Raw genomic sequence first — 18,024 nt, 5'->3', positions numbered from 1 at the left:
GTGGGTGCCCACCCAGCCCGCAGTTCCCTTTCTCACAATCCTTCCTTATCATCTGCAGACTTTGGAAAAGATTAAAGTCTCCAGAAGTACAGTGCTGCACTCCTCTATAAACCCCTCGTGCCCTCTAGTGACCCAGGGACTGAACACCCGGGGGCTCAGGCCCCCCCTCTGTGACTTGGTTGTTTCTGGCAAAGAGAAGTTACATTTTCTTCACAGGATGGAGAAGGGATGGTGGCGGTGATGGTCAAAGCCCTGGTGAGTGGGACAGGGGTGACATTTTCTGGCAGGAGGCAGATCTCTTTGTGGTTGGGGCTGGGAGAGACTCATGCAGGTGACACCGAAGAGACAGACGAGGCCTCTGTTTTGGAGGTGCTGGAGAGTTCAGAGCTATCATCTACCTTCTTTCCCAAAAGCTGCAAGATGCAGTTTCGAAACTGGCAGGACAGAAAGTGTTATTCAGCAGAGTAGGAAGGGTTGTTTAGCGCTATGCTAAAGGGGATGCTTAGGGCATTCAGAGGAAGGTATTCATTAAGTGTCACCCGGATGACTCAACACCTTCTCTCCTATCATTCACAATTCTACAAAGTGAATGGAGGAAGACTCAGGTTGTTCCTAGCATGAGAGGATGGTCTATTTCTGACTGTCTGGTCATCTAAGTCATCTAATTTGGAAGCTGATGGTGACTATTTGGGTCACATCGTGGCCCCCCAAAGGGTATGTTTAAGTCCTAATGCTTGGGGTCTATGAATGTGACCTTATTTGGAAATAGTCTTTGCAGATGTGGTTAAGATATACATTACACAAGGCTGGTGTGGCTCAGTGGTTGAGTGCCGACCCAGGAACCAAGGGGTCGCTGGTTTGATTCCCAGTCAGGGCACATGCCCGGATTGGGGGCTTGATTCCCCAATGGGGGGCGTGCAGGAGGCAACCAGTCGATGACTTCCTCTCTCATTGATGTTTCTCTCTCTCTCCCTCCCTCTCCCTTCCTCTCTATCTCTAAAAATCCATTTAAAATATATTTGAAAAAAAGATATACATTCCCAGGAGGTCAAGCTGGAGTAGAGTGGACCCTAATGCAATGACCGGTGTCCTGGTAAGTAGGAGGGGATTTGGACACAGACACACAGGCATAGAGAGAAGATGGCCATGTGAAGGTGAAGGCAGAGATCAGGCTGACTCATCTGCAAACCAAGGAATAGCAAGTACTCACCAGAAGGTAGAAGAGATTTCCCCCAGAGCTCTTAGCAGAAGCTAGCCCTGCTGACATCTTGATCTCAGACTTCTGGCCTCCAGAACTAGGAGACCCAATGTTTCTGTTACTTACAACCACCCAATCTGTGGTAGTTCGTCATGGCACCCCAGGGAACTCATGCAGTGACCAAAGATGATGCCAGCTAAGGGGCCCATGCATACATAGAGTGACCTGTCTCCAGAATGTCTGGTAAGAGGCATTTTAGTGAAAGGGGATGTGTTTGCCATCTTGCTTCTATTCCATCAATTTTTAAAAAATATTTTTATTGATTTCAGACAGGGAGAGAGAGAATATCATCGATGAGCGAGAATCATTAAGATCAGTTGCCTCCTGCATGCCCCACACTGGGGACCAAGTGCCCAACCCGGGCATGTGCCCTGTCTGGGAATTGAACTGTGACCTCTTGGTTCATAGGTTGATGTTCAACCACTGAGCCATGCGACTTGGCTCTATTCCATCAATTTGAGGCCAGGTGAGGACTAGGTAAACAACAGTGTAGCCACCACCTGGTCTCTTTAGCCAAGAGAGTCTTCTGTCACCAGGAAGGCCCTGCTCTTTGCTGCTTGATCCCTAAAGAGATCTGGGCCGTATTTATTTCTCAGGTTAGATTTCAGATCATCACAGCTAACCAAAATGCTTTGAGAACACAGATATGATGCATTCCTATATATTCTAAGCTTATTCTTTCTTTTAAAATATAATTTTATGCCAAAACCTGTTTGGCTCAGTGGATAGAGCATTGGTCTGCGGACTGAAGGGTCCCAGGTTGATTCCGGTCAAGGGCATGTGCATTGGTTGCTGGCACATCCCCAGTGGGGGGTGCAGGAGGCAGCTGGTCGATGTTTCTCTCTCATTGATGTTTCTAGCTCTCTGTCCCTCTCCCTTCCTCTCTGTAAAAAAAAAAAATCAATAAAATGTATTTAAAAAAATAATTTTATTGATCTCAGAGAAGGGAGAGGGAGAGAGAAATAGAAACATCAATGATGAGAGAGGATCATTGATCAGCTGCCTCCTGCACACCCCCTACTGGAGATCTAGCCCAAAACCCAGGCATGTGCCCTTGACCAGGAATTGAACCTGGGACCTTTCAGTCCATAGGCCGATGAGCCAAACCAGCTAGAGCCCAAGCCTATTCTTGATTACCTCCAGCTTCCTCCAACACCAGAACTCTCAAAAAATGAAAAACGTAATTGTTGACATTGATAACATAAGAAATGGGCTGAAGAGCAGAATCAACTCAGCTGAAGAGCTGGCAGATGAGGCTAAGAATTCATTCAACACATTCACTTAACGTCTACCCACTGAGCACCCATTCTGTGCCAGACTGTGACCTAAGGGTTTCATCATGTATGTCCTCATGGAGTTCCATTCCAGAAAGTTCTTTCAGAATGCAATAGGAAGGGGTAACAGTGTGAAAAGGTGAAAGAAAGTTTGAAAGCCTGGAGAGGTCCAGAAGTGTGACATCTGTCTAGGAGGGGGGAGAACGGAAAGACTCAAGCAAAGACAGTACCTGTCAAGCTAGCCTAGGATTCCACAAACAAAAGCCAGGCCTAAAAAGAGACCTGCATGAAAGACAGAAAACAGGGATCTGGGGTTGAACTGTCCTCTGGGTATTGAGGTGCCAGGAATGGAACCCTGGCAAATCAATTGTGCTACTGAATATTTATTTATTTTAAAACATTTTATGATTTCAGAGAGGAAGGGAGAAGGAGAGAGAGATAGAAACATCAATGATGAGAATCATCAATCGACTGCCTCCTGCACGCCCCACGTTGGGGGTCGTGACCGGGAATCGAACTGTGACCTCCTGGTTCCCTAAGCATGCATTCCTTTGGAAATGTTTAAATATTCACTAGCCCATGCTGGCCGGGCTACTGAATATTTAAACATTACCCAAAGTATGCATGCTTAAGGAACTCAAGGCCAGGCAGGAGGGAGCACAGCCATGGAGCAGCTGTGAAATGGACGAGCAGAGGAAAGCCAGTTGGAAGGAGTAGGCTGCATGTGGTGCAACAGGAGGTCCCTGCGGGGCAGTATTTCTAACCCAAGACCTTCCTGGTCACCAAGTCACATCATAGATGCACCCTAATGAAGTGGGTGTGATAGATTCAAGGAAGAATAAGGCAAATTGCACTTGGAAGATGATGAGCCTCAATAGTCACCTATATCTATCAAGAAGTCTAGGAGTCACCCTGGCCGGTATGGCTCAGTGGATAGAGCCTCGGCCTGTGAAGTCAAGGATCTCAAGTTCGATTTCGGTCAAGGGCATGTACCCTGGTTGCGGGTATATCTCCAGTAGGGGGTGTGCAGGAGGCAGCTGATTGATGTTTCTCTCTCATCGATGTTTCTGGCTCTCTCTCCTTCTCCCTTGCTCTCTGTAAAAAAAAAAAAAAATCAATAACATATATCTTAAAATAAAAGTCTAGGAGTCATGGGCAGTTTGCTGTGGAGGCCCAGTATGCCAGTCCATGCTGGCTGCCATCTAGGGAGACTTTGGGTGGGACCACAGTGTGTCCACCCTAAACTAATCTATAAAGCCACGAGAGCCAGAGGTCAGTGCAGCCAAGAAGGGCCTCTTTTTAAAAATATATATATATTTTATTGAATTTTTGCGAAGAGGAAGAGAGAGGGATAGAGAGCTAGAAACATCGATGAGAGAGAGACATTGATCAGCTGCCTTTTGCACACCCCCCACTGGGGATGTGCCCGCAACCAAGGTACATGCCCTTGCCCGGAATCAAACCTGGGACCTTTCAGTCCGCAGGCCGACTCTCTATCCACTGAGCCAAACCGGTTTTGGCAAGAAGAGCCTCTTTTATGTCCTGTCAGAATTAGAGTTTGAAGATGGAAAGATGAAGGTTGAGAGAAGAGTTGCGCCAAGAATGGCAGGAAGTGCACACCTAAGAATAAGTAGCCATGTCCAGGCAGTCCTCCGGTGTTCCAGCTCTAGGCTAGCCCTCAAGCCAACAGAAAGGATGAGAGCCACAGTACACAGGCCCTGCAGGCAATGCCCACCTTCAGGCAGAGACAGACCATAAAATGACCCAGAAGGAGGGCTGCCTGGGTCACGTGCTGAGCCTTCTCCGGTTACTGTTCCGGAGACCAGACACTATTCCAGCTGGGAGACATCACGGGGCTCTTCCATGGTCTATTTCTAGTTTGCTGTGTCGATGGTGTGACTTACCTGCCGGTTCATAAAGACGTAGATAATGGGATTGTAGATAGTGGCACTTTTGGCAAAGTAGGCTGGCAGTGCAGCCACCAGAGGGTGGAAGGCGTAACCAGGGTGGGCAGCAGCGAAGCAGGCAAAGAAAGTATAGGGCCCCCAGCAGAGGCAGTATGCCAGGATCATCACCATCACCATGCGCGTCACCTCCTTCTCTGCTTTCTGGGTGGACTCGGATTCTTTCTGCAGCTTCGCCACCTGGGGGAGACAGAGGGTCGTGCCAAGGGACAGTGAGGAGGAGAGTTTCTCAGGGCTCTGAACCTGAAGGGACTTGTGTTCCTGGCAGGGTCATGGGGAGAACGAGATGGGCTCACCCACTATAGCACCTCGCCAGCCAGCAACCAGCTCCCATCTGAGTGAGTGCACGCCTGGCCTACAGCTCTCTGGAGGGTGGTCTCGCGAGAGCTGTGCAAGCTTTGAGGCAACATGCAGCTGAACCTGGCTGATATGGCCCCGAGCTGGAGCCTTCCTTCCAAACTCCTGGCTTAGCTTGGCTCCCATTGCGAGTTTGGGCAGGAGTCAAGGGGGCTGTTCTTAGCCTCCCCTGGTCCCCTTATCAGCATGCTCCCTCCTGTGCTCAGATCTGAGGGGTTGAGCAGGAGAAGATCTGATTGCAGACAGCCAAGTGGGCACGAGGGGAAACTGTGAGGGCAGGGAACACATTCTGGAGCCTGAGCTCCACAACTCAGACGTAACATGGCCCAAGCTGTAGTTGGACGCCTTGGGAGCCAGCTAAGTTGCTTCTGATCCCTGACTGCCAACAGGGTGGGGGAAGGAAGTGGGGGGCGGATATCCCAGGCTGAAGGTGGTGAGATGAGGGGAGCTTATCTCGAGCCCATGACCTCCACTCTAAAAAGAGCTCATAAGCCCAGGCTGATCGGATTGTGGGCGCAGGCAGCTTCATATAGGAAAGGCGCCACCCCAGGGGCCATCTACCACGGGGGCCAAGCAGGATCCCAACAGGAACAGATGGCACATCCAGATCAAGCTAATGGCAGCTTAGCTCACTGATAAAGGGACAACTTATTGTATCCAGGAGACCACAAGGGGAGCACAGAGCTCCCAGCATCCCAGGACCCATCCTCACTCTGCTGTCTTGCTCTCGTTTCCTACAGGGCTGCCCCCGTGGTAGCCCAGCTCGCCCAGGGGAGGAGGGGCGTGGCTGTGGACAGATCAGCTTCCCAAGAGGAAGAGGAGGGAGGAGAGGGGCCTGGAGGGCAGATGGCACATGCGAATTCATTTCTTAGCCTGCCCCAACAGGCCAGTGGAGGGGACCAGGGCCCTCCAGTGGCACCCTTTTGACAACATTCCTTGATTTGCAGGTTTCACTTCCGGATCTGGCCGGCTCAGGAGGAAGGCAGCACCGCTCCATTACTGGGGTAATCCCTTGCTATTCTATAAAGACAAGGACAGGGAGCCAGAGCTGTAAGTGCCAGGTTCACGTCTGGTTTGGGGACAGGGGAGCAGACCGGGTGACCCTCTGTCCGTGCCCACACATCCCTGGCCTTCATGATCCTACCAGCCAGGGGCGAAGCCAGGAGGGCACGGGGGCTTACAGCTCGGATGGCCAGCCACACTTGGAGGTAGCAGAGCATGATGACGCTGAGTGGGATGATGCAGCACGTGATCATGAGGACAATCATGTACGACTGCACCCCAGGGTACGAGCTACCGCTGAACACGTCTGGGCCACATGAAGTCTTCAGGCCATGGGGCCAGTACCTGGAGAGAAGAGACGGCAGCCTGTCGCAATGTGACCCCCAGACTAGCCATGCCACTGACCAGTAGGGTTGTTGGTTGTTTTTTATTGAAATTAAATTCACATTACATGAATGAACCATTTTTTTTTTAGAGTGGAAGGGAGGAGGAGGAGGAGGAGGAGGAGGAGGAGAGAGAGAAAGAGAGAGAGAGAGAGAAACATTGATGTGAGAGAGAGACACATCGATTGGTTGCCTTCTGCACGGGCCCTGGGGATCGAGCCTGCAATTGAAGTACATGCCTTAGACCGAATCAAATCTGGGACCCTTCCGTCAGCAGGCCGTCGCTCTATCCATTGAGCCAAACTGGCTAGGGCTGACCGTTTTTGAGTGAGCAGTTCGGTGGCAGTTAGTATTTTCACTGCCACTATCTGGTTTCAGAACATTTTCATCACCTTGATCACATCCCCTTTTCACCCTCTTGCTTTCTAAGAACCTGGGAATAACGGAATCATTTTTCTGGGGGCCACCCGATCAGCCCATTGCCTGAAGTTGTAGGCATTTCTCCTCGTGTTCCTGCAAGCACCTCCGGCTTGGAGACCACGGGAAAAGCTTGGAGCCATGCTCCAGCGGCCAGATTCACACACTCATAAACACTGCGCGCTAGAAGGGGCCTCAGGGAGAGCTGGACCTGACGTCACGTTAGTCGTGGGGCCATGGAGGCCCAGAGACGGAAACCCATTTGCCCCGAGGTCACAAAGGGAATCACGAGTCTGACCCTCCCCTCTTGGTCCTAGCAAGGCGCCATCTGGGCACCCTGGCATCCTTACCTGCTCCAACCAAAGATGGGCGGGGCTGTCCACACCGCAGACCAGATCCAGGAGAAGGCGATGCCTGCGATGGCCAGCCTGGCATCAAATCTCATGTTGCCAAAAGGCTTGCAGACCACCAGCCACCTCTCCCAGGAAATGATGGCCAGGGACCAGAGCCCCGTGATCCCTGCGGGGGAGAACAGACAGATGGCAGCTTGGAGCCTCCTACGTCACCTCTTCCGCCCGGACCAGCCGGCAGCTTTCTGGATGCAGAGGTGCTCCCCAAGCACCTGCGAACCCTCATTCTCCAAAGCGTGTTATCAGGTCCAGGGGGCACTGGGTCTCTGGGTCAATTACAAATAAAAATTTATATATATATATATATATATATATATATATATATATATATATAAAATTGATTTTTTACAGAGAGGAAGGGAGTGGAAGAGAGAGTTAGAAACATCAATCAGCTGCCTCCTGCACACTCCCTACTAGGTATGTGCCCGCAACCAAGGTACATGCCTTTGACTGGATTCAAACCTGGGACTCTTGAGTCCTCAGGCCCATGCTCTATCCACTGAGCTAAACCGGTCAGGGCTAAAAAAATATTTATTGATTGATTTTAGAGAGGAAGGGGAGATATAGAAACATCAATGATGAGAGAATTATTGATCGGCTGCCTCCTGCACGCCCCACACAGGGGACCAAGCCGGCAATCCAGGCATGTGTCCTGACCAGGAATCGAACCATGACCTCCAGGGTCATAAGCTGATGCTCAACCACTGAGCTACACCGGCCAGGCTTGGTCAATTTCTTTTTCTAAGTCCTGTTTTCCCGTCTTCCCCCATTGGGCCCTTCCTTGCCCCCTCTGATTCGACCATGGTCCACCTTGTTTCCCCTTGTTCTTCTACTTGGCCACCAGCCTTTCCTGTGAGGGCATTGAGGTAATCACCAATGGCCGTGAACACACCAGCCCGACCCACTGACATGCTCTGATCCCAGCCAAGAGCTGTGCCCCTCCTGCCAGTAAGCACACGTTCCTTTAGGTCCTCGGAACCCTTCCCTGATATCTCACCCCCTTCCTCTGTTTAGCAGGTGAAGACAATGTCTTCTGTGCTGCTCAGACCCAGAGGTCTGTGCACACAATCCAGGTGGCCATGGACTGGGGTGGGAAAAATGACATCTTTGTTTCTACTAACCTCTAACTGACACCGGCATTTCCTTCTGTTATGGGTGTGACAGTATTAGCAGTGCCCATGGCTCGGTCACTTTACAGAGGTGGCAGGCATTTCTCAATATCACTACGTTTATTACCACTATGAAATCTCTCTCTCTTTTTTTTTTTTAATCTTCACATGAGGATATTTTTCCATTGATTTTTAAATGTATATTTTTATTGATTTCAGAGAGGAAGGAAGAGTGAGAGATAGAAACATCAAGGATGAGAGAGAATCATTGATTGGCTGTCTCCTGCAAGCCCCCCACTGGGGATCAAGCCCACAACCTGGGCACGTGCCCATGATTGAATTGAATCTGGGACCTTTCAGTTTGCAGGCCGACGCTCTATCCACTGAACCAAACCAGCTAGGGCTTTCCATTGATTTTTAGGTAGAGTGGAAAGGAGGGAGAGAGAGGGAGAGAGAGGGAGAGAGAGAGAGAGTGAGAGAGAGAGAGAGAGAGAGAGAGAGAGAGAGAGAGAGAGAGAGAGAAACATTGATATGAGAGAGACACGTTGATTGGTTGCCTTCCACATGCACCCCAACCAGGGCCGAGGATCAAACCTGCAACTGAGGTACATACCCTTGACCAGAATCAAAGCCGGGACGCTCTCATCCACAGGCCAATGCTCTATCCAGTGAGCCAAACTGGCTAGGGCACCACTTTGAAATTTCAATGACTTTCAGGCCAGGTCCAGTTATTTGATACTTTAATAAAAAATGGTATCACTGCCCTAACTGGTTTGGCTCAGTGGATAGAGCATCAGCCTGTGGACTGAAGGGTCCCAGGTTCGATTCCGGTCAAGGGCATGTACCTTGGTTGTGAGCACAAACCCAGTGTGGTGTGTACGGGAAGCAGCTGATGGATGTTTCTCTTTCATCGATGTTTCTAACTCTCTATCCCTCTCCCTTTATCCCTATAGAAAATCAAAAAAATATATCTTTCAAAAAAATGGTGTCACTAATATTCTAGAAAATACTCAATACTATTTATTTAATTATTAGAGGCCCGATGCACAAAATTTGTCAAGAGTAGGCCTTCCTTCTCCTGGCTGCCTGCGCCGGCTTCCCTCTGGCACCCTCGACCTGGGCTTCTCTTGCAGCTTCAGCTTATCCAGAAGGATGTCCAGTCTAGGTCTAGTAATAATTAATGTCGTTTTCTAATATTTTTATAATCGAATTTATTTAAACAATACAACAAAATTTAATCAACAATATAGTTGCCGTTGTTTTCTACTACTTGTGCCCAACGCTCAGGAAGCATTTTAATCCCTCTGTTGTAAAATTCTTGTGATTTTGATGCAAAAAATTCGGTCAATGCATTTTTGAGGCATTCTTCATTATTAAATTTTTTTCCAAGAAGAAAGTTTTGCAAAGAACAAAACAAATGGTAATCGGAAGGGGCAATATCAGGAGAATATGCAGGTTGAGGGAGAACTTCCCATTCCAACTGGCGCAGTTTTTCAGCAGTGATTCTTGCAGTATGCGGTCGTGCGTTATCGTGGTGAAGAATTACGCCCTTCCGATTAATCAGCGCGGGTTCTTTTTCTCTTAAAGCTTGGGCTAACCTTTCCAATTGGGCACTATACACTGCACTTGTAATGGTTTGGTTAGATGGTAAAAGTTCATAATGAAGAATTCCTTTAAAATTCCACCAAACACACAACATCACTTTTTTCGCATGCAAGTCAGGTTTTGGCGTGGGCTGCGGAGCCTCATTTTTGTCCAACCATTGAGGCCGCCTTTTCAAATTAACATACAGCACCCATTGTTCATCTCTGGTAACAATTTGCTCTAAAAACGGCAAACGGTTTTGATGAGAGAGGAGCGAACTGCAAATTGTGACTCTTTGATTACGGTTGTTGTCGGTCAACTCATGAGGAACCCATTTTCCAAACTTTTGGACTTTGCCAAGTGCACGCAATTGATTGGAAATTGTTTCTTGTGAACAATTTAAAGTTGTCGCAAGCTCTTGTTGGGTAATTTGAGGATTTTGCACCAAAAGAGCTTGAAGAGCTTCTTGATCAAAATTGGACACACGGCCTTGACCACTCTTGTCATCTAACGAAAAATTTCCCTCGCGAAATTTCTCAAACCAATGCTGGCATTTTCTGGCGCTAACTGCATCTTGACCAAGAGCACTACAGATGTTTTTTGCAGCCTCACTTGCTTTTCTTCCTAATTGGAACTCGTAAAGCATGCAGTACCGAATATGCTCTTCATCCGCCATCTTCTTAGCCCTAGTTTTGCAACAAAAACCAAACCAAACACAAACTTTTTCAAGTAAAACTTGTTAATTGCACTTCACACGTTCTGTAGATACCACGTGTTTGAAGGTTATGTCAATACAAGTCAACGCCAAGCAAGATTTTAAACGAATGTTAAAAAACGACATTAATTATTACTAGACCCGATAATTAGCATATCAAGCTTTTATTATTATAGATAATATACTATAACTTAGTATTATAATTTTAATACTAATATCTTAATGAAGACTATGTTGCTAATTACTGTTTAATACTTTGATAACTATATTTCAGTATCATTGTAGTCCTTTGTAATCTCATGGACCTCGTGTGCATTTGCAAATATTCTTCTGAGAAGGGGTGCATATGTTTCTGCTGAGGGCCAGGGGGTGTCCATGGCACCAAAACTGGTTCAGAAGTACAGGCATCCGGCTGGTATGGCTCAGTGGTTGAGCATCAACCTATGATCCAAGAGGTCATGGTTTGATTCCCAGGGCCTCGGTCCTCAGTGAGGGGCATGCAGGAGGCAGTCAATCAATGATTATCTCTCATTGTGGATGTTTCTCTTTCTCTTTCTCCCTCTCCCTTTCTCTCTGAAATCAATAAAAATAAAGAAATCAATCATTTAAAAATGTTTCAGCTCCTCCACGACATGGCAATGTTGACCTGAATAGAGCCACAGCTCACAGAGACATTAGTGATGGGGATGGGGAAAGAGATCTGAGAATTGCTTCTTTCCCTGGAAAAAGCCAACACAGGTGAGCTGACAGGGAACACGGCCCTGATAGTGGGAGTTCTGTTCGGGGTGCCCACAGCCCTCCCCTCCCACATTGTTTTGAGGTCATCTGATTCTATAGCTGTCTCCTCACAGCCGCATGGCCCCTAAGTGGCTGTCCAAAGGCAGAACCTGGCCAGGCTGGCATGGCTCAAGGTGGTTGAGCGTAGACATATGAACCAGAAGGTCTCGGTTCAATTCCCGGTCAGGTTGCAGGCTCAATCCCCAGTATGGGGAATGTAGGAGGCAGCTGATCGATGATTCTCTCTCCCTCCCTCTCCTTTCCTCCCTGAAATCAATAAAAATACACATTAAAAAAACCCAAACAAACAGGCAGAACCTATCTCAGAGTAGGCACTTAGGGTGTGTTGGATTGCACAAGCAGCCCCCCCCCCCCCCACCACCTGAATGATGGCCCAGGCCCGCTTTCTCCTGCACGTCTGTCTTTCTTCACACGTGTGCATTGCAGGCACACGTGGGGCATGCCTTTTATGCACAGCAGGCTGGGTCTTCTCCGGAGCCCGGGCCCTCAGCTGGCTTACCGCACAGGGAGACAGTGTAGCCCTCCACAACGCACAGAGGATGGCCCAGCACAAAGTAGCCGTAGATCTGGTTCACGACGCTGATGGTGCTGGCGATGATGGTCTCCGCCAGGTCAGCCACAGCCAAGTTCACCAGGATCCAGTTGAGAGGGTGGCGCAGCTTCTTGAACCTCATGGTGGCCACCAGCACGAGCCCATTAGTGAAGACAGACGCAATGACCACGAAGATCATCCAGGCACTGGTGAGGTGGTACACCCATCGGGGGGCAATGTGGTAATTGGGGCCTTCAAAGGGGCCTGGAGGCAGGAGGGACAGGGTAGGTAGTGGCCTCATCTGCCTGTACAGCTATACCCATCCATCCTCTCCCCCCGAGATGGCCGCCCATCAACGCTCCCGCTCTCCTACCTGCTGCCTTTGCAGTGCCCTCTCCCTCTCTCTCTCTCTCTCTCTCTCTCTCTCTCTCTCTCTCTCTCTCTCTCTCTCTCGCTTTGTACATCTTCAAACAACCTGCCCTTAATCCCATCTCTTAGGCCAGAGGACCTGGCTCGCTGGACAGCTGCACAAGCATCTTTGAACTTGACAAAGTGAAATTCCTCATCATCTCTGCTGGGTATCTCTCCCTCTTCTGATTCACGCCCCCCCCCCCCCCCCCGGACACTGGGCCAGCCCCCTGTAGTGCCATTGGCAGGCTTATGCTCTCCTGAACCTCCACACCCCCTATACTGTCTTCCTTGCGCACTTCACGTCTTTCTTTTGTTAGATCTTCTTTAAAAAAAAAATCTTTTAAAATTGATTTCAGAGAGGAAGGGAGAGGGGGAGAGACAGAAACATCAATGATGAGAGAGAACCATTGATCAGCTGCCTCCTGCACGCCCCACACTGGGGATCGAGCCCACAACCCAGGCATGTGTCCTGACCAGGATGGAACCTTGACCTCCTGGTTCATAGGTCCACGCTCAACCACTGAGCTATGCCAGCTGGGCTATTGTTGGATAATCACTCCCACTCTTCCCTGCACCCGGTCCTCTTGCTTTCCATGCTATGAAGCCCAGTTCTGATGCTCTTGGCTTCTAGAAACCTCTTCAGATTCCCCAGCTGAGAGTTAACTCAACCCCTTGGGACCACCACGATGAGACTCTGAGATGTTCTAGTGTACATCGGAGTTCCCCGGAAAGTACAGAGGTCAGTGTGAGAATAGCAATTGGAACTGCGAGATGTTTGAAATACTCCAGCTTGCAAGCAAATGCAAGGGGCTGAGGCAGTTTCAAAATGAAACAGACTGGCCGAAACCGGTTTGGCTCACTGGTAGAGCATCGGTCTGCGGACTGAAAGGTCCCAGGTTCGATTCCGGTCAAGGGCATGTACAGTGGTTGCGGGCACATCCACAGTAGGGGGTGTGCAAGAGGCAGCTGGTCGATGTTTCTCTCTCATCGACGTTTCTAGCTCTCTAGCTCTCTCCCTTTCTCTCTGTAAAAAATCAATAAAATAAAAATCAATAAATAAATGTAAAAAGTGAAACAGACTGAGTGTCCTTCTCAGACAACCCATAGAGACCAGACTGGGTGGGCAGGAATAAGAGGGACAGGGCAGGAACAGGGCCTTGCATGGTGACGGAGGGACTGGGGCACTCTGAACGTGGGGGGCCGAGAAGGAGTGGCCTCTAGCAGCGCAACCCTGCTCCTCCCTCCTGAAAACCCTGGGACTCATTTTGGGAAGAAATGAGCACGAGAAGGTATTCTTAAAAAATACCAGAAGGGATCCCAGCCAGCGTGGCTCAGTGCTTAAGCATCGACCTATGAGATCAACCTTAATTGGCTTCACTGGGGAACCAAGTCACTATTTTGAAATTAGAGAGATAAAAGGGAAGAATCAAACATTTCTCCTGTCTTTCCCATAAACTAGTACACCACGCCCCCTCCCGAGGGAACACAATAGTAGATGAGGGCATGTTTCTCTTTATCGATGTAATCCAGCTAACAGAAGAAGACAGTCAGAATGCCATTTTTTTTGCCGAAACCGGTTTGGCTCAGTGGTAGAGGGTCGGTCTGCGGACTGAAGGGTCCCAGGTTCGATTCCTGTTAGGGGCATGTACGTTGGTTGCGGGCACATCCCCAGTAGGGGGTGTGCAAGAGGCAGCTGGTCGGTGTTTCTCTCTCATCGACGTTTCTAGCTCTCTATCTCTCTCTCTTCCTCTCTGTAAAAAATCAATAAAAAAAATATTTTAAAAATGCCATTTTTGCAACCCACAGTGGTTTAATGGGTCTGGGCCTTGGGCTCAGGAGCTGCCAACACCCTGATAAAAAGCCCCTCCCCCCCAAGTCTTGTCAAAACACAGGACAAACCCAGTTGACCTCTCAGCAGACCTTCAGAGTAGACATTTTACAGAAACATCCTGACGATGAAAGTGGGTTGGGCATGGGAAGCCACACATAGGAAGACATCAGCAGAGTCTGAAGTGGGTGAGTGAGTCCAGGGACTCATTTACTTTGACAAATAAATCCCAACTAGGTCGAGGGAGAACCTCTAAATTAAAAAAGGATATAAAGACATATCTATCAATTAATAAGGACACGTGGGTCTTATATGAACTCTGATTCAAGCAAACAAAGCATGTGCCCTGACCAGGAATCAAACCGCGATCTCTTGGTTCATGGTTTAATGCTCAACCATTGAGCCACGCCGGTCAGGCTATGGTTATGTTTCCCAGAGTCCTTTTCTCCTACAGGTGCATACTGAAGGAAATGGGGTGATGTCCTGGATCTGCTCCCAGAAATCAGAAGAAGGGATTAGTGGAGAGAGTTAGAGATGAAATAAGACAAATGATTGAGACCCAGGGCGTTGCTATACTTTTCTGTCTACTTTGACAGACACTTGAATTTGGGGGCGGGGATGGGGGGGAGGAGATAAAATTTACAGAAAGGAATCTGGCACTGATGAAGCTTCAGAGGCCCTCATGGAGAGCGTTGTTCCATCTCCATCAATTATTCTGATTGATGGGAACTTCAGGGTTCTCAACCAGTTTGGTCCAGGCACCCTGTTGCTGATCACTGCCCTGGCAGTCAAGAAACATTTGGTTTGGAGGAGGGACCTGGGGACAGGTCTAGGGCTGGGGATCACTGGTGCCCTAATCTCTTTGAATGGTTTACAGGCAAAGCTTTTGGACTGGGTCACTCCCAGGGCGGAACTCAGCTACCTCATCAGTTTTGAGTTTCTTTGGGGCCTTTCTCTCTCGCCATGGGCCAGCTCTAAGTGGAAGGGCAGCCCCAGGAGTGGAGCAAACTTCTACCCCCAGAATGTGCCGGGTAAGGCGCAGGCCCCAGACATGGACACGGACTTGCACAAGGTGACCAATACAGCCTCTTCTGATCCGAAGGTTCTAGAAGTCACTCATCTTTACCCTCAAGCCTCCTGTTCCTGGAGTTTGCCTCTTTTTGGCTTCAGAACATGCAAAGGTGAGTCAGACCAGATCCTTTCTCAGACGTGAATGTAATGAGTGCTCACTTGGAATAAGGGGCCACGAGGAAAGAGTAATGAACTTGCATGGGAAAGGGATTCTCAAAGGGCCTGGGGAGCCTACGAGGTTTGCAGTGCATGTTTGAGCCATGCCAGCATGGCTCAGTGGTTGAAAATCAACCTTTGAACCAGGTGGTCACGGTTCAATTCCCACTCAGCGCACATGCCCGGATTGCAGGCTCAGTCCCCAATGAGGGGCATGCTGGAGGCAGTGGATCAATTATTCCCTCTCATCATTGATATTTCCATGTTTCTATCTCCATCTCCTTTTCCTTTCTTCTCTGAAATCAATAAAAATGCTTAAAATGAGAAAATGCATACTTGATATTCTTTTAAAAAAATCCTTATCCGAGGATATTTTTTCCATTGATTTGTAGAGAAAGTGGAAGGTGGGGGAGGAGGGGGGAGAGAGAAAGAGAAACATCGATGTGAGAGAGACACATTGATTGGTTGTCTCCCACACATTCCAGCACCTGTGGACCAGGGATAGAGCCTGCAGCTGAGGTACATGCCTTTGACTAGGAATCAAACCTGAGACCATTCTGTTCATGGGCAGACACTCTAACCACTCAGCAAAACAGGCCAGGGCTCATATTTTATATTCTTGTGTATTTTTCTATTCAGAAAGGACCCCCCCCCCCAATTCATGTCATCATAAAAGCTAAGGGAGCCAGGCCAGTGTGGTTCAGTGGTTGAGCGTTGACCCATGAACCAGGAGGTCATGGTTCGATTCCCAGTCGGAGCACATGCCTGGGTTTTGAGCTCGATCCCCAGTAGGAGTTGTGCAGGAGGCAGCCAATCAATTATTTCCTGTCATCATTGATGTTTCTATCTCTCTCCCTCTCCCTTCTTCTCTGAACTCAATATATATATATATATATTGCTAAAAAAAAAAACATAAACTAAGAGAGAAAACCCTTTTGGCTGGCACCACAGTGCAGAAGACATTCTTGGGTTGGGTGGGCGGACTATGGCCCCCCGTGTGGCCACTTGGGCCTGGTGTCCCTGCTTCAGCCATCGGAACCCAGCCTCCACGGCACCTGCCCGCTCACCTCTGGTAGCGTTGCTGTTGGTGTAGGTGAAGATGCTGGAAGGGGTGCTGTCCTCAAAGCTGGCCTGCAGCTGCCTGCCTGCAAGCCTCTGGGGGCCCCACTCCTGGGTCATGGCTCTGGGAAGCCCTGTCCCAGGTGCCCGCCAGCCCTCGAGCTGTCTGGGGGTTACAGTGCTTTATACAAGCCTGCAGGATCAGCTGGGCCTCCTCACCTCAAAAGCCCCCAAACTCTTCACCATCTGATCTCTTAATTGGGCCCTGGACTTAGACCTCCTCCTCCCTCAGCCCTGGCCTCCTGGCTCCTTAGGCGAGCCCATGAGGGCAGCTCAGAGGGATTGGCCTGCAACCAAACCCACAGTACCTGGCTTTCTGAGACGGCTGCAGGAGCCGCCAAGGACCTGCGCTCCTGTCCATGTGTCCTCTGTTCTGTCCTACTGCCCAACTCTAGGGGAGCACAAGAGACTTGGTCGGAAAGTTGTAAGTAGAACATTCTGAGAAAAGGGAAGTGTGTAGAAGGTTGCCTGCCCTGTTTATCAGAATTCAGACTTAGAGGAGACTTAGCAAAGTGTCCAAGGCGGTACCTCTAATTATTCCTTGACCTTTTCAAACAAGTCTGTGCATATGCAGGCCCCTGGGTGTTTACTGGAATCCTTATGCTTAACCCCTGGGTGCCCTTGCATAGAGAACAATATAAACGCATGTGTCCTCCCAAGATTACTCACCCTACTGATTGTATCTAAAGATAAAAATTTCCATAAGGCTTAACAAGGCAGGCAATCAAGGTTGCCCCTGGCTCCTTCAGCCAGGCTGTCCCTTAGCTTTCTCTTTCACAATGGAACTATGTTGGACTTATCTGTCCACCTGTCATTCAGGGGCTACTGGTCAGCTCCAGCATCCAACACCCACTCTTTTAAAAATATATATGATTTCAGAGAGGAAGGATGAGGAAGAGAGAGATAGAAACATCAATGATGAAAGAGAATCATTGATTGGCTGCCTCCTGCATGCCCCACACTGGGGATTGAGCCTGCAACCAGGGCATGCGCTCTGAATGGAATCAAACCATGAGCTCCTGGTTCATGGGTTGATGCTCAACCACTGAGCCATGCCAGCCAGGCCCACACCCACTCTTGGGTCAAGTAGGCTCAAGGGTCAGGATTTTCAGATAAGGGGAGCAGCCCAAAGCCCAAATCTTCCTTTCTCAGCTGGTTTGCCCCAGAGCTCTTGGAGGTGGGGGCTGCTGGGAGGCTTTGTAAGGCTCAGGCGTGGAAATGGAGCCCCTTGAAGGTCAGGCCATCTCACTGTGCCCATGTGCATGCAAGTTGCACTGATGGGGGCTCCTCCCCCCGGAGGGGAGGGGCGGCCTGAGGGTGGGGAGAGTTCACTTGTTTTCTGCTTCCCCTCCCTTTGCTCACCATGAACCCCAGCTCCTTCAGTTACCAGGGAGCTCATCTATGCCACCCCCTCCTCCCCAGCACCTGAAGGTGCCCACACACTCAGACTCCCCTGCTCATGCCTCCTTCCCCTGAGTTCACGACCTTTCCTTGCACTGCCCCTGACTACAGCCTCCCTCTACACTTGCCTTCAAAGGTAAACCTCTCCACAGAGTGTTCCAGATGAGTCACCTCTGCTGTCCCTCCTCAGCCACCGTAGTCTGGCTGCTGCTGGCTCTGCACTTAGCAGGGGCAC

The 18,024-nt window shown here is 49.4% G+C and overlaps 1 protein-coding gene across 1 annotated transcript; it reads right to left on the bottom strand.

Annotated features, from left to right (window-relative positions):
• Positions 1 to 323: 323 nt before the first annotated feature.
• On the bottom strand, positions 324 to 16,463 carry LOC118706479 (long-wave-sensitive opsin 1). The gene is made up of 6 exons (XM_036415823.2): positions 16,337 to 16,463; positions 11,771 to 12,067; positions 7,006 to 7,174; positions 6,035 to 6,200; positions 4,437 to 4,676; positions 324 to 434 (listed from the first exon to the last, which is right to left on the bottom strand). The coding sequence occupies exons 1-6, from the start codon at positions 16,446 to 16,448 to the stop codon at positions 324 to 326; spliced, it is 1,095 nt and encodes a 364-aa protein (XP_036271716.1). The 5' UTR covers positions 16,449 to 16,463.
• Positions 16,464 to 18,024: the final 1,561 nt, after the last annotated feature.

This window comes from Pipistrellus kuhlii, unplaced genomic scaffold (genome assembly GCF_014108245.1).
Source record: "Pipistrellus kuhlii isolate mPipKuh1 unplaced genomic scaffold, mPipKuh1.p scaffold_m20_p_51, whole genome shotgun sequence".
Taxonomy (NCBI): domain Eukaryota; kingdom Metazoa; phylum Chordata; class Mammalia; order Chiroptera; family Vespertilionidae; genus Pipistrellus; species Pipistrellus kuhlii.
Note: the sequence above shows the minus strand (reverse complement) of the source record. Positions and strands in the feature narration are given on the sequence as shown.

Bases quoted from the DNA above. Each gene is read 5' to 3' on its own strand.
- LOC118706479 (XM_036415823.2), bottom strand. From the start codon at position 16,448: ATGACCCAGGAGTGGGGCCCCCAGAGGCTTGCAGGCAGGCAGCTGCAG. The intron at 7,175-11,770 runs GTAAGCCAGCTG...TCTCCCCCGCAG, and splicing joins CTACACTGTCTCCCTGTGCG to GGATCACGGGGCTCTGGTCC. The intron at 435-4,436 runs GTAAGTCACACC...CTGTCCTGCCAG, and splicing joins ACGTCTTTATGAACCGGCAG to TTTCGAAACTGCATCTTGCA.